The sequence below is a fragment of the Acinonyx jubatus genome, chromosome D3 (assembly GCF_027475565.1).
Source record: "Acinonyx jubatus isolate Ajub_Pintada_27869175 chromosome D3, VMU_Ajub_asm_v1.0, whole genome shotgun sequence".
NCBI lineage: Eukaryota > Metazoa > Chordata > Mammalia > Carnivora > Felidae > Acinonyx > Acinonyx jubatus.
This window is the reverse complement of record NC_069392.1, coordinates 53,349,628-53,364,976: the sequence shown is the minus strand read 5'-3', so window position 1 is coordinate 53,364,976 and position 15,349 is coordinate 53,349,628. Positions and strand designations below refer to the sequence as shown.

At 34.1% G+C, this 15,349-nt stretch overlaps 1 protein-coding gene across 6 annotated transcripts in view; it reads left to right on the top strand.

Moving 5' to 3' along the window:
* Positions 1-15,349, top strand: part of CCDC178 (coiled-coil domain containing 178) — a 421,184-nt gene that overhangs the window by 42,354 nt on the left and 363,481 nt on the right. For all 6 annotated transcript variants that reach the window (XM_053206558.1, XM_053206557.1, XM_053206555.1 and 3 more), the window contains one exon: positions 2,766-2,905. In XM_053206558.1, the coding sequence (XP_053062533.1) occupies positions 2,766-2,905 (140 nt within the window). Of the gene's footprint in view, positions 1-2,765; positions 2,906-15,349 lie in introns of those variants that run through there.

Here is a 15,349-nt window from a genome sequence, read left to right as displayed (position 1 = left end):
CACAGAGGCTTTCCAAGGAGGAGAAGTTATTTCTAAACTTGAGAACACTGACTTTTTCTACATCTGGGAAAGAAAAGATGTTAAAAGGGATAACAGAATGTGAAAAGCAAATCAGTGTTTCGATAAGTTTTCTCCTGAGTGCTGAGTTCAGATAAAGGGACAATACAGTAATTCGGGCAATGGACATAAAGGAACCACATATTAAAAGCAGGAGAGAAGGGAGGATGGGTTGGGTGAATAAATTATGAAAGGATCACATTCACTGCAAAGAGAGTTGGCAGTTTATGAACACTGCATTTTATTTCATTTGCCCATAAAATCAACCAGTCTGTATTTTTTTAAATGGGAGTTTCATGTTATAGAGCCAACAAACCTCAACTGTAGCCTAGATCCAGGAAGATCTTACTTACCTCTTAGGCATTGGTTCTGAGTAAGGGACTTAAAGTTGGACAGATGTTTAGAGAGGTTATAAGTCTTGCCTGAGCTTGTCTTTAAACACTCACCCTGACAATTTGTGCACAGGCTTTGCGAGGAGTTCTATCAGTATGTTTGACTAAAATCATTAATTAGCTGTATCATGGAATTTAAGGTGAAAAAGATTTTGTACAACACCCTACCAACCCATTCATTTATTAAGTCAGAAATCTGAGATTAGAGACTGGATAGCTTTAACTTAAGCACAGTTAGTTATCATTCCAGTCAAAAAAAGAATGAACATGGGCACCTAGTGTAGTGATCTAGGGTGTCTCTAAATTGAAAAGAAATGTAAAGGAAAGTTGTAACTTGTATTATGCCTGTATTAGAATAAAAACAGTGATAATAACTCGTGGATTCTGGGTTTACATTGTGCTACTCAAGATGCCATGTCTTTTACAGACTTTTATTGCAAATTTTAACTTCATAGTATTTCTTCACTTTACTGTATGCAAAATGTTAATCCCAAACCATAGGGGTGTAATGGAAATTAATTAGTATTCACATAATAGGGTGAGAGTGGTACATACAAAAAAATGTTAAATGAGTCATTGCTATCCTTGTTTTCTCCACATTTAATGAAGCAAAACAAATGTTTTGAGTCTAAGGACAACTGCCTGGTTGTTAAATGTGTATTAAAACTTTATTTCTAGAGGGAAGGCAACATGCCCTTATCAAGATATTTGGATAGGAGATCAATATGTAATTTTCACCAGCTTGTTCTTTAGCCCTATGACTGTTATGGAGATGAAAATATATATCTGTGTATGAACTATAGATGAGAGATGGAATATAACACACGAAATGTTCATAGCAAGTATATGTGTTGAGTATAGTCAAAGCAAACTAAGCTACATTGGAATATCAGCACTGATACCTTGAAGGAACAAGCAAAATTCAAAAATGAGTAATATGTGAAACATTTGAGATGCCCTGAAATATATTTTTAGGACTGCTTTGCTTTTTTTGCCACCTTTGTAAAAATATAAGAACAACCTTAAAGTATGGCTTATACTCCAAAGCCAAGGAGATATAGTTCAAATTTCAGCTCTCCCACCTACCAGTTCTGTGGAAACGGACACATTATATAATTTCTCTAAGCCTTTGTTTCCTCACCTATGAAATCGAGATAATCCATTTCATAAGATTGTGGTGAAGATTAAATAAAATATGGAATCAAAAGTACTTAGCATAGTTCCATGTTTGGCACATGTTTTTAGTTCTCAAAAAATGTTACTGTGCATATATGTGTGTATATGTACGTATACACGTATATGTGTTTATACATATATGTAACATATGGGATAGTGTAAACATTTGTAAATGAAACAGGTATGCTGTTTTCACGGACATTATGTTTTTGGAGGAGATGTTATTTAAAAGATATTTAAAACATTGCTGTTTAAATGAAGATATTTACTCTCTGAGTTGGCATGGAAACAAAAAGCACAGTCTGGAGGCAACGGCATAACTTCTGTGTTCTTCAAGGTCAGCCGAAATGAGGACATCACACTGTTCTCACTGAGGCACCGAGCCTATTTTGTGTCTTGCATTTAAGATCAGTGACTGCAGCTATCATCCAGCCCAATAGAGTCCTTAGAGGCAAAAGGACTGCAAGTAAGCACTTTGGTGGAGTTTCATGGACAACTTTGCTGTGCTTCTGCAACCTTCAGTCGACTCGGGACATGCCAGGATTAGAATCACTGAGGCACATCCGACTGAGTGGATTTTATGATGAGTACAACTTGAATGCTATAGTGGGAACATCAATCACTCTTTGCATGAGACTCCAATTTTCAGAAATGGAAGGTAGAAAATGAGGTTATTATAAGGATGAAGGGGACCTGCTTTTATTTTTTTTCAGCAAGAGAAACTCATGCTGGATTTAAAGAACTTCTTCAATGCATGAATGGTTGGATATTATTTACACTGGGAGATGTGGACTCTCTTTGAAGGGAGAATTTGAAATATATTTCAAAGGCATTTTTTAAGTGATTCAGGAACTATTTAGAAACTACTGGATTAACTGGTTTTTTGCCTTTTTTCTTTAGTTTTTTTTTTTAATGTTTAGTTCATGATGTTATAAAATACTTTATATAATTACATATAATTAATATCACCTAATATCATACCATTCTATAATTTTCTGAACTCTTTGTCAATGTGTTTATTAAAGAAATTTAAAAATTGTTAGTATTAATAAAGCAGAATATTTTTTGCATATTCTGAATATCACAGTTTACTATTTTGTATGTAACTATTAACTAATTTCTGTCTGCTTTATCTTTAAGGGGTGAATGAAGGCATTTACTTTAGTTACCCATGTCGACGTCAAAGCTGTGCTTTAGTAAACATCCCAGCACCATGTGTCAAAAAAATGATTTCACACATTGAAAATGTGGAATCTAAAATACAAGAGCATTTGAAACGGGTAAGATTTAAAATGCTAGCATTTTTTGGAAGCTTGATAGAACCTGTAAGAGTTGTTACTCATCCCAGGGAGTTATTTTTTTTTAATGATACTTGGAATATTTTATAGAATCTTTGCTTAGTTGTATAATTTACTAATCTAGACATGTTTTTGATAGTCTCACTTCAGAAGGGTGAAACGACCTTATTAAATAGATTTTTTTTTTCCCCTACCTGTTTGTTCGTTATCCGGAGGCAATCATGCTAAGTAGTAATTTCCATAAGCCAACTTGACTAGTAAATTAAATAGTATTTACATCATTTTTAGGGACACTAAACTGATTAGATGATTAGATGAGTAAATTGGTGTGTGAAAGGACGGTGTGCCCTTCTTAATGAGTTATTTTGTTCTAAAGAAATACTTAATAGGTCTGTTGAAAGAGAATGTAATGATTCTGTATTTTTAACCTGTTTGCCTTTATTATTCTGAAGGGAGTTCAATCCTGAAAACACTGTAACTTCTGGTTATTTTCAAAAGATGACAAGAATGATAAAAACCTTCCCATACCTTTCATTAAGATTATTCTGTGCAAACACTGCACAAATAGAGTGTGCAAACAAGAGGATAGGTTTGTGCTGTATCTCTTCCCTCACCACTGTTGTTGGATTTGGCTCTGAGAAAGTTCTGATGGACCAGTCTTCATGCTTGATGTAGGGTGTTGTCTTCTTCAAGAGGCATACGAGTGTAGTCCTTAAAATTGCAGGACATTTCTTCTCAACATTTTTACCACTTGAAAATATTTTATCCAATAAAAGTTGTCAGCTGATTGTACCCTTGGGAGGAGTTTAACATTATTCAGTTTTATTCATTCATTGCCTATAGTCCCAGGCACTGTCTTTACCTGTCTAGTTCTGGGGGAGCAACAGGGCTCACCCCTTTACCAGTTTCCAAGGGATTATGTGTGCAGAGGGCAAAATAACGCAGAGAAACAATTTGGTGATCCCAGCTGGAACCTCCACCCCAAATTCCATTGCAATCCCCAACGTGAAGGGCAAAAAATAAGTCCTATTTTGAGTTGCAGATGATGTGATTCCTCTGGATTTGGGGGTTAGGAGTCAAAGCAGGTAACTGGTTAATTATGTCTCCAACATTACCCAAACTTCATGTTTTATTACTCCAATTGTTGGGGGAAAAAATGGCCCAATGATGAAGACAGGCTGGTTCATGAAGGATCTGCCAGCCAGCAAAAGAGAAAGGGGTGTTTTGCCCAAATAAGTACATTTCTTCTGCTAAGGCCTGCAAATCTGAAAGTATGGCTCAAATAACATTCTTGGCTTTGTTCAATTCACAGTGACATTTCTTCCCATTGAAATTGGGTTTTTCTTGGGACTGTAAGGAGTACATTTATGCTGGGATTGGGTTGGGGTCAAGGACAGAGAAAAAGAAAGTGATGCTTTCTCTAGGCCTGCAGTTCATCTTCTTTTAATTACACCATTTTCACATTTGCCTAACTTATCGATTGTGTTTCTCTATAAAGTGCTTGATTTTTAAAACAGCTTTATTGAGATAATTTACATATCATAAAGTTTGTCATTTAAAGTGTACACTTCAGCATTTTTTAGTGTATTTACAGAGTTGTGCAACCATTACCATAATCACAAAAGACCACATATTGTATGATCCTGTTAATGTGGAAAATCCAAAATAGGCCAGTCTATAGAGGCAGCAGATTAGTTTTCTAGGGCTGGGGGCTACTGCTGATGGTTGTGGGGTTTCTTATGGAAACAGTGCTTGTTTGCTTTTAATCAGAATCATCTTAATCTTTTATTAGATAAAGCTCTATAGATAATTATAAAGCCATCATCTACTTTGGGTATGGACTACATTAAGTGAGTGAAAAGATCAATCTTTTTTTAAATTAAATTTTTTTTTTTTTTAATTTTGAGAGAAAGATAGAAAGCAAGCAGGGGAGGGGCAGAGAGAGAAGAGAGACAGAATCCCATGCAGGCTCCGCCCTGTCAGTGTAGAGCCAGATGTGGGCTTGAACCCATGCACTGTGATATCATGACCTGAGCCAAAATCAAGAGGTGGACAGTCAATCAACTGAGCTACCCAGGTGCCCTAAGGTCAGTCTTCTTTGGATCAACCATTATAGTTTGTTTGCACACTGAATCGCAGTGGTTTCCGTTATAGTCAGAATGAATGCTGTAGAGCCTGTGATTAGCAGAGATGAATCTGCCATAAGTCTGTCCATGCATTCCTAATAGTTTAATTGCAATTCTGAATTTTGAAAAGAAAATTCTTCAAAGTAGAGTTACTGTCAACCTTTTCTCTATATTTTATTTTTGCAAAGAATGAGAAAACATGGCAATATGATAGAAGTAATTACCTGGATAACTTCCCATACAAGTACTAGATTTTGTTTTATTTTTTTTCCACTGTCTTTTTCTAGATGACCTAGACTAGAGATAGCTTTATTTACTTTGGAGTCATTTCTACTGAACTGAAAATTTTTTCTTCATTTGATCAATACAAATCATTAAAATGTTACCATGATTTGAAAGAATGGCATAGAAAGTATTTAGAAATCATTCTTAAAAATATAAAGAATGTGTTATACAAAAATGATAACATTATTAGCAGTAAAAGTGGTGTAATGGTAATACTAAGTGCTTACTATATATCATAGGCTGTATTAAACACTTAATATGTATGATTTCATTGAAACCTTACAAAAAACTTGTGAGGTAGAAACTGCCATTATCCCCAGTTACAGGTGGGGAAACAGATTCCGGAGATAACGACTTTCCCCAAGATCACACAGTCAATGTCAGAGTTAGCATCCAGGCAGGTGTGTCTGAGATCTAAGAACATCCTATTCTCCCCCGTACTGAAAGTATCCCTGAAAGTAGGTCAGCTATGAGGATCAAAAAAATATGAATGATGAAATGCCTACAATTCCAGTTAGAAAATTTTGCTGTGCTTATACCATGTCACATGTGTTTTTGAATTCTGAAAAATAATATTTAATCATCTGATCCTACTGACAAAATCTCTAATACTTTGAGTTCTCTTATTCTGTTATTTCTATTTCATTTGAAACTTAAGGACACTTCAAATCCTAAAGTATTCACTATTTGCCATTCTATCATTCCCGTTTTCCATTATTTACTTTCTTGACTAATGTATTCATCTCTTAAAACACTCACTAATTGGTATATCTGGTTCTTTACTTTTTTATCTTACCATCCTTCTAGTCTGACAGAATTCTGCAAGCCCTGATGAGTTCCCTCTCATGATCTGCCATCTCCATTCCTACACCCCAGGCTGCTGAATAGTGCCAGAAAACATTACACAGAAATCCCAATTTGAGATGTTACACATTCATGGTGTCCAACCTCAGTGGGGCCTTTAGCAGTGCTCTGAAATTATTCTGTTTGTTAACCAGAACTTTCTCTAGTATTTTCCAGTGGCTATTCCCGTCCTCTCTTTGGTTCAGGTCTCCAAATCCTCTAATTCACTATTCATTCATCTCTTACTTTACAAAGAAAATAGGAGGTATGACAATAGAAATGCTTCAAACTCTTGTTATCCCACAACATTCTTGAATTCCACAAATATTCCTTTTGTCCTTCCATGGGAAATCTCTTCCCTCCTCAGTAGCTACTCCCCTCATCTGCATTCCATCTTTTTCAAGGATCTTGTTCCATCAGGTGTTCACATCTCTCTTCCAAATTTACTTTTTTTTTTCCCTAACTCACTCCTATCAATATTTAAAATATTGATGTTTCTCTTGTTTTCAAGAAAATATTTTTTATCCCATACACCTTTAAACATATCTTTTTCTCTTTCTTCATGTTTTACCTAACTAACATCTGAAAAGGATTGCATAAATTAAACATTTGTTTCCTACAAATTACTCACTTTTTCATTGGAATCTGGATTTGGTTTTTATTGTTTTAATGAAAATACCTTCAGAAAAGTAAACATTTTTTTTTCTATCTATTGGTATACCCATACACACACATTCTCTCTCTGTCTCTGTCTCTCTCTCAAACTTTGTGGCTAGAACAAGCATTTATTTTGTTACCGTTGAGCAATTTGTTCTAGGCTCAGCTGGACAATTTTGTTAGTTCTTGCCTGGGGCCAGTTATGTGGATGTAAACACCTGCTAACTCAACTGGAAATAGTGACTAAGAGGGCCTCACACCCATGTCTGGGACAGTGTTCTAGGAGGACAGATCTCAGTGGGCAAAAGCTTAAACTATTTGTGTGTGTTATGATTGTTCAAGTCCCACTGGCCAAAGCAAAGCACATAATCAATCCCTTTGTTAATGCAGTAGAATATTAGACAAGATGTGGATGACATGAGAAATGAATTTGTGGGGACAATTTATGTAGCAGTCAATCTGTTGGTCCATTGACATCATGGTCCACAACCCATCCAATTGCAGACTGTAATCACCAACCCCCCAAAAGTTTCATTCCATGATGGTATCATGCAGAGGTCCATGATTATATGTTCCACAACAGATATGATGTGGATGATGTTCTCTGGGTGCAGCTTCTTTTGGTCTAGAGATCTGTGAATTAAAATGATGTTAAATACTGCTCCTGCACACTTAGCAAACAGTGGTGAAGCAGGGACAAAATTGTCACAATGAACAGTGTTACTCAAAAGGAGAGAAATGAAAGACACATAACTTTCACTGATGCCTGTAATTCTGAAATTTATGAGGGCACATGGTGTTAGGTCTGTCACCTCTGAGTCTAAACAATGCTGCCAAGACCCAGTTCTGCTTCCTGGGGATAGTTTCCTAATTTGTGGTTCTCTTTGTCTCTTTGAATTACTCTCTGAGCTCTTGGTTCTGAGAGATATTTGGAATTCCATAAGAAGTAGACCTGAGTAACTATCTGAAACTTTTTTCCTGTATTAGTTCAGGCTGCCATAAAAAATACCACAGGCTGGAAGAATTAAACAACAGAAGTTTATTTTCTCACAGTGCTGGAGGCTAGAAGTCCATAATCAAGGTGTTGTCACAGTTGGTTTCTATTGAGGATTTCTTCCTGGCTTGTAAACAGCCTCCTTCACACTGTGTTCTTACATGGCCTTTCTTCTGTGCCCACATGTTGAGAGAGAGTGAGCTCTGGTGGGTTATTTTTTTTTTTTTTTGTCTTCTAATAAGAATACTAGTTTTATTGGATTAAGACTCCATTCTATGACATCTTTTAATTTTAATTATCTCCTTAAAGGCCCTATCTTCAAATATAGTCACATTGGAGATTAGGGCTCCAACATATGAATTTTAGTAGAACACAGTTTTGTTCATAACACTGATATAAATTGGAAGTTTCTCTGCATTTTTAATCTTTTGTATTTTAGTCCAAAATGTTACAATTCCCATAAGAACTTTGGGGCTTCATAATTAATCTGATGGGGTTCAAACCTCATAACTCAAAAGCCATGGTCATATTTTTTGCTTTAGTATTATTTCCTTTCATTTAAGTAATTTTTATGTCTTCCAAATAGTATTGTTTTATTAAACTTCATTTTAAAACAGTTTAAGACTTACAGAAAGATAGGGAAGATAATACAGAGATTTCATGTATACTCTGGACCATGTTTTCCCTAGCTTAATATCTTACATTAGAATAGTACATTTATTATAATTAATGAATCAATATTGATACATTGTTATTAACTAAAGCCCATACTTTGTTCCGGTTAAAATTTTTTTTTTATTTGAGACACAGTTCATGTACCGTAAAATTAACCATTTTAAAGTGAACAACTCAGTGGCATTTAATATATTCACAATGTTGTACAGTCACCACTTCTATCTAGTCCCAGAACATTTTCACCACCCCATTCACATTAAGGATTTAATATCTGTTCACCTCTACCCTGGTGTGGCAACCACAATCTACTTTCTATTTCTATGGATTTACGTATTCTGAATTTTTTTTATATAAATTAAGTCATGCAATATGATCTTTTTTTGTCTGGCTCCTCTTACTTAGCATAATATTTTGAAGTTCATCCACATTGCACCATGTATCAGTACTTTATTACTTTTTATGGCTGAGCAATATTCCATTATATGTATATACCACTATGTTTAACTGTTCATCTGTTGGTGGGCCTTTGGATTGTTTCCACCTTTTGTCTATTGCAAATACCTTTTTTTCAGTTCTTTTGGTTCTTTTCAGTTCTTTTTTCAGTTCCACCTAGGGGTGGAATTGCTTTATCGAATGGAATGGTAATTCTGTTTAACTTATTGAGGAACTACCAAACCATTTTTCATAACTCAACAATTTTGTTGTTGAGTTGTAAAATTTCTTTATATATTTGGATCCTGGACCCTAATCAAATATATTATTTGTAAGCATTTACCCCCATTATATAGGTTGTGTTTCATTTTCTTGATAATGTCCCTTGATGTGCAAAAGTTTTTAATTTTGATAAATTTCAGTTTATCCTTTTGTTGTTATTCTTTATGCTTTTACTGTCATATTTAAGAATTCATTGCAACATCCCAGGTCATGAAGATTTACCTCTTTGTTTTCTTGTATGAGTTTTATGGTTTTAGCACTTACATTTAAGCCTTTGATATATTTTGCACATAGGAGGCATGTATATTCTTGGGGTGAAAGGTAAGAAAATGGAGGATTAAAATGGCTCCCCTCATCCTTTACATCCCCTTCCATTAACAGCCAATCCCTACTCTCCCAGCCTTTAAGCATAGACTGGATTTGGGTTGAACAACAGACGTGTCAGAAGAAATATCAGACAACTTCTAAGCAAAGTCTCTTGTCGAGAGGCCTTGAAGCCTCTGTTGTCACTCTCTTGCTCCCATAAGCTTCCCATGTAAATAGGCTTAATTAATATAGCCTCCTTGAGGATGAATGACCAAGTAGAGAGAGGCGCCCATTGTGCAGTCAGCAGAAACCACCAGACTTGTGAGTGAGGCTGTCTAGAACTACCTATCCTAGTCAAGCTGTCAGATGACAAATGAGTTTGTGCTCACATTGGTTGCCTTCAGACAAGACCAAGAACCCATCCTGCTACACCCAGTTTACATGGTGACTCATAATTATGAGCAAATAAAATGGGGATTGTTTTTAGCCACTAAGTTTAAGAGTGGTTTATTATGCAGGAATAATTGATACATTGTTGAATATAACATTGAAATTACACATATACGTTTAGATCACAAATAAGTAACTAAATAAAATGGAAAACTCCACTCTGTATAGTGTTGGAAATGAAAGTTTTGTTCACCTTCACCTGTTGGAAAAATACTTTTCCTGTGTTGTTGGGGTGTTTTGTTTTGTTTTGCTAACTTGACCGTCAACAGGCTTTCTTCCCACTTTGGTGGATACTTTAGCCAGTTTTTATGGCTTTCTCCATGTTTACTTTCTCTGTCCATGTTGGAAACACTGGTGCTCCCGAACTATGTCCCCTTCTGACTCTATTCTCCTCGTGGGTGATCCCATTTGAATTGATATTATTTAAACATTGTATTCTTAGATTAAATTGGGATTTCCAGCTCAAATTTTTCTTTTTTTTCTAGGTGCCCATTGAACACCTTTTTATATATGTCATTGGAGCCTCTCAAATTTGAAACATACAAAATTGAACTAGTAATTTCTTCTTTCTTCTGGGCTCCTAGGTTCAGTTAATGGCACCAGTTATTCACCCAGGACCATAAGTCAGGAGGTTGATTAATTATATTGACTACTCACCTTTCCTCACCCTTTATATACAGTCAGTGATTTGTTTTGATTCCACCTCTGGAATGTGTCTCAAATCCAAACAATTCTATCTATACTATAGTATCTTCATTCGGACCACTCTCATTTTTGCCTGGATACTAGAAGAGTCATTTCAGTCAATTAATAATGATTAATTCCTATTCCTAGGCATAACATCAAAGTCCCTTTATAAAATAATATTTACTCTTAAGCTTCATGTCCCTTCATGTATTCTGTTCTAGCTTTGATGACCTCTAATCTCTGGGCCTTAACCTATGAAATTTCTGTTATCTCTGTTTTGCCCTCTTACTCCCACAAAACCATCTTTGCTCTCCACAGCTTAGGATAACTGTCTTCCCTTGAAATCTCATAAGACATTTTACTGCCCACTACTGTGACAATTAACACATTGTGTTTTAGTTGTTACTTTATGTTTCTCTCCTACAGAATTGTAAAATTTTGGAAGTTAGAGTCTATATGTAAGTCATCAGTCACAATAGTGCTACCATTACTTGGCACATTATAGGCATTAACTAAATGCCTTTTTTTGTTCAAATTTATTTATATATTTATTTTATATAATTTTTTAATTTACATTGTAAGTTAACATATAGTGTAATAATTGGTTTTAGGAGTACAATTTAGTGATTTGTCACTAACATGCAACACCCAGTTCTCATTACAAGTGCCTTCCTTAATACCCATCACCCATTTAGCGTATCCCCTGCCTACCTCCCCTCCAGGGACCCTCAGTTTGTTCTCTATAGTTGACAGTCTATTATGGTTTGCCTCTCTCTCTCTCTTTTTTTCCCCCATCCCCTGTGTTCATCTGTTTTGTTTCTTAAATTCCACATAGGAGTGAAATCATGTGGTATTTATTTTTCTCTGACTTATTTTGCGTAGCATAATACACTCTAGCTCCATCAATGTCATAGCAAATGGCAAAATTTCATTATTTTTGATGGATGAGTGATATTCCATTGTATCTATATACCACAACTTCTTTATCCATTCATCATCAGTTGATGGACATTTGGGCTCTTTGCATAATTTGGCTATTGTTGATAAGTAAATCAGGGTGCATGTGCCTCTTTAAATCAGTATGTTAGTATCCTTTGGGAAATCCTGGTAGTGGAATTGCTGGGTCGTGGGGTAGTTCTATTCTTAACTTTTGAGGAATCTCCATACTGTTTTCCAAAGTCAGTGCACAAAGTTTCATTCCCATCAACAGAGTAAGAGGGTTCCCCTTTCTCCACATCCTAACGCTTGTTATTCCCATGTTGTTACTTTCAGCCATTTGGATAGGTGTGAGATGGTATCTCATCATGGTTTTGATTTGTTTTTCCCTGCTGATGAGTAATGCTGAGCATCTTTTCATGTGTCTGTTAGTCATCTCGATGTCTTCTTTGGAGAAATCTCTTCTCATGTCTTCTGCCCATTTCTTAACTGGATTATTTGTTTTTTTGGGGTGTTGAGTTTGATAAGTTCATTATAGGTTTTGGACACTAACCCTTTATCACATGTCGTTTGCACATTCTCCCATTCCGTAGGTTGCCTTTTAGTTTTGTTGATTGTTTCCTTCTCTGTGCAAAAGCTTTTTATCTTAATGAAGTCCCAGTTGTTAATTTTTGCTTTTGTTTCTCTTGCGTCCAAAGATATGTTCAGTAAGAAGTTGCTATGGTCGAAGTCAAAGAGGTTGCTACCTGCGTTCTTCTCTAGGATTTTGATGGTTTCCTGTCTCACATTTGGTCTTCTATCCACTTTGAATTTATTTTTGTATATGCTGTAAGAAAATGGTCCAGCCTCATTCTCCTGCATGTTGCTATCCAGTTTTCTCAACACCATTTGTTGAAGAGACTGTCATTTTTCCATTGGATACTCTTTCCTGCTTTGTTGAAAATTAGTTCACCCACAGTTGTGGAACCATTTCTGGGTTTTCTATTCTGTTTCATTGTTCTATGTGTCTGTTTTTGTCCTAGTACCATACTATCTTGATGACTACAGCTTTGTAGTATACCCTGAAGTCAGGGATTGTGATGCCTCCAGCTTTATTTTCTACAAGATTGCTTTGGCTGTTCAGGTCTTTTCTGGTTCCATACAAATTTTAGGACTGCATTTCTAGCTGTGTGAAAATGCTGATGGTATTTTGATAGGGATGGCATTAAACGTGTAGATTACTTTGGGCAGTATAGACATTTTAATGATATTTGTTCTTTTAATCCATGAGCGTGAAATGTTTTTCCATTTCTTTGTGTACTCTTCAATTTCTTTCATCAGTGTTCTATACTTTTCAGAGTACAGATCTTTTACCTCTTTGGTTGGATTTATTCTTATGTGTCTTTTGGTTTTTGTTGCAACTGTAAATAAGATTGATTCCTTGATTTCTTTTTCTGCTGCTGTGCTATCGGTGTGTAAACATGGCACAGATTTCTGTATGTTGAATTTGTATCCGGTGACTTTGCTGAATTTATGTGTCAGTTCTTTAAATAAATACGCTTTAATGAATGGGTTCAGGAATAATTTTTAAAATTATTTCAAATTTTGCATGAAGCTGCTTTTTAAAACATGGGGAGGATATACTTGTTCTTTTAAAAAAAACTTTGAATTTGGCATATTGTTTGATAAACATTGCCTATGTTTTCAAGAGCAGATTTGAACCTTTGTGTAGGTTGACTATAGGAAACTCCAAATTGATTGCAGATTCAATGGTATGAGTATTTGTTCCAGATGAAAGTTGGTCACAGTTGTGGGAGATAGTATTCAGTATTAGAATTTCACATCTACAAATATTTTATAGTAAAAAGGAGATTCCCACCATAAAGTTATTTTTTCTTAATTTTTAGAATGGAAAATAGAAGTGTATATGAATACCTTGTCTTAAAAAGTAAATAGCATTTAAATGTGACAATTAATTTAAATATTTAAATTTAAATATATAAATTTAATTTATATATTTAACTTAAATATATAAATTATAATTTATATTTATATTTAATTTATATTTAATATATATTTTAATATATATTTAAATATACATATTTAATATATATAAATATATAATATATATAAATATAAATATATATATAATTTATATAATATAAAATATATAAATATAATTTAAATATATAAAACATTTAGGAATACTTTTTAATAGAAATAGGAAGTTAAATAACCAGGTCATTTAGAATGTTACACGTATCAAGCAGAAGTTTGTGAGCAATGTAGTTTAGAGCTAAAGGCAAATAAAGTTTTTGATTTCCCCGTAATGTGTTAATTTTTAAAAGTGTGTCCAATGTGATATTTTTAGTACCCTCCCACTTTTGTTTCTCTTGCTTTTTGAAAGAGAAAGAAATAAAAAAATGTACGGAATTTTGTGGTTAGTTGGGTAAAATTGGTTAACTGCGAATTATAATCAGTGTTTCTAAATATCTAAAACATTTATGGCAGTAAGTGAAATTCTAAGCTTAATTTTAACAGAATTTTATTAAAAATAATTTGGCAATTTCAAGCAGTTTCTAAAACTTTTATAAATATTTCAGATAAGTAATTATGAATATAAAACTCCAAAGTTTTCTGTGGTATTGTAGGCCTTCCCTTTGTTAACCATTGTTATCAATGTTATTTGCATACTAGGTATGTCAAGTTTTGCCTTCACATATCGGATCAAAGACTGATTAAAATAGTTTTTCTTTATTGCTTCATCACTTAACATCTACAAAAATGTTGCTATGGTAAGGTTTTGATAGATGATCCTAAAATGTTTATACCAAATTTAGCTCTATTTTGAAAAATGTAGGTATCCTATCTTTATCATTATAAAATACATCATGTTCTGTTGTGCTACAAAAAGGATTAAACCCATAGTATTAAGCATTGCATACTTGTTGAGGAATTTAACATTTTTGGGTAATTATGTCACAATTATTAAAGAGCCTCTTAACCAATTTCTTTCTGACTTTCTTGTGATACTTCAAATGGTTTCTCAGGACTATTATATAAATCAGCCTGTTGGTAGGTTTCTGCAGTATGCAGGACTGTGAGTTACCAGTTAAACTGAGGGATAATTATTTTCCTAATTATTGATTAGTTTAAGGTCTAATAATACACTCATTGAATGCTCATTCTCTTCTCTGTACATTTATCATTTGCCATTGTCTTTTGGGTTTATTTGGATTTTCTTATTGACCTGTAGGAACAAGTTGCTATCTTTAATTTGTTATATATGTTTTAAACTTACTCTCTCTGTTTGACCTGTCTTTTTACTTTATGATATCTTTTAGTTAAAATAAGTTTTTAATTTTAATACACTTACATGTTTCATTTTCCCTTTAAGTTCTTTGCATATTGTTTAAGAACTCTCTCCATAGTGCAGTCATGAAAATTTTTCTTTTATTTCTTCTAAAATTTTAAGCTGTTTTTTTGCTTGAGATTTAATTGTTAAACAACGTGAAATTGTGTTTTTGTGTATGTGCAGATACAAAGAATGGAATAGGTAGTTATTTTCATTTGTAAAAATAGAGAAAATTATTTTTCTCAACATCAGTTTTTTCAAAATCCAGTCATTTCTTAGAAATCAGTTATATTCTATCTATCATATCAAGTGTTCATATATGATTATATCTATTTCTGACTCCCATCATTCCACTGGTTAATTTTATCTCTATTATAGTACCTCATTTTACTAAATATGCTTCATAATATGGTTTTTTA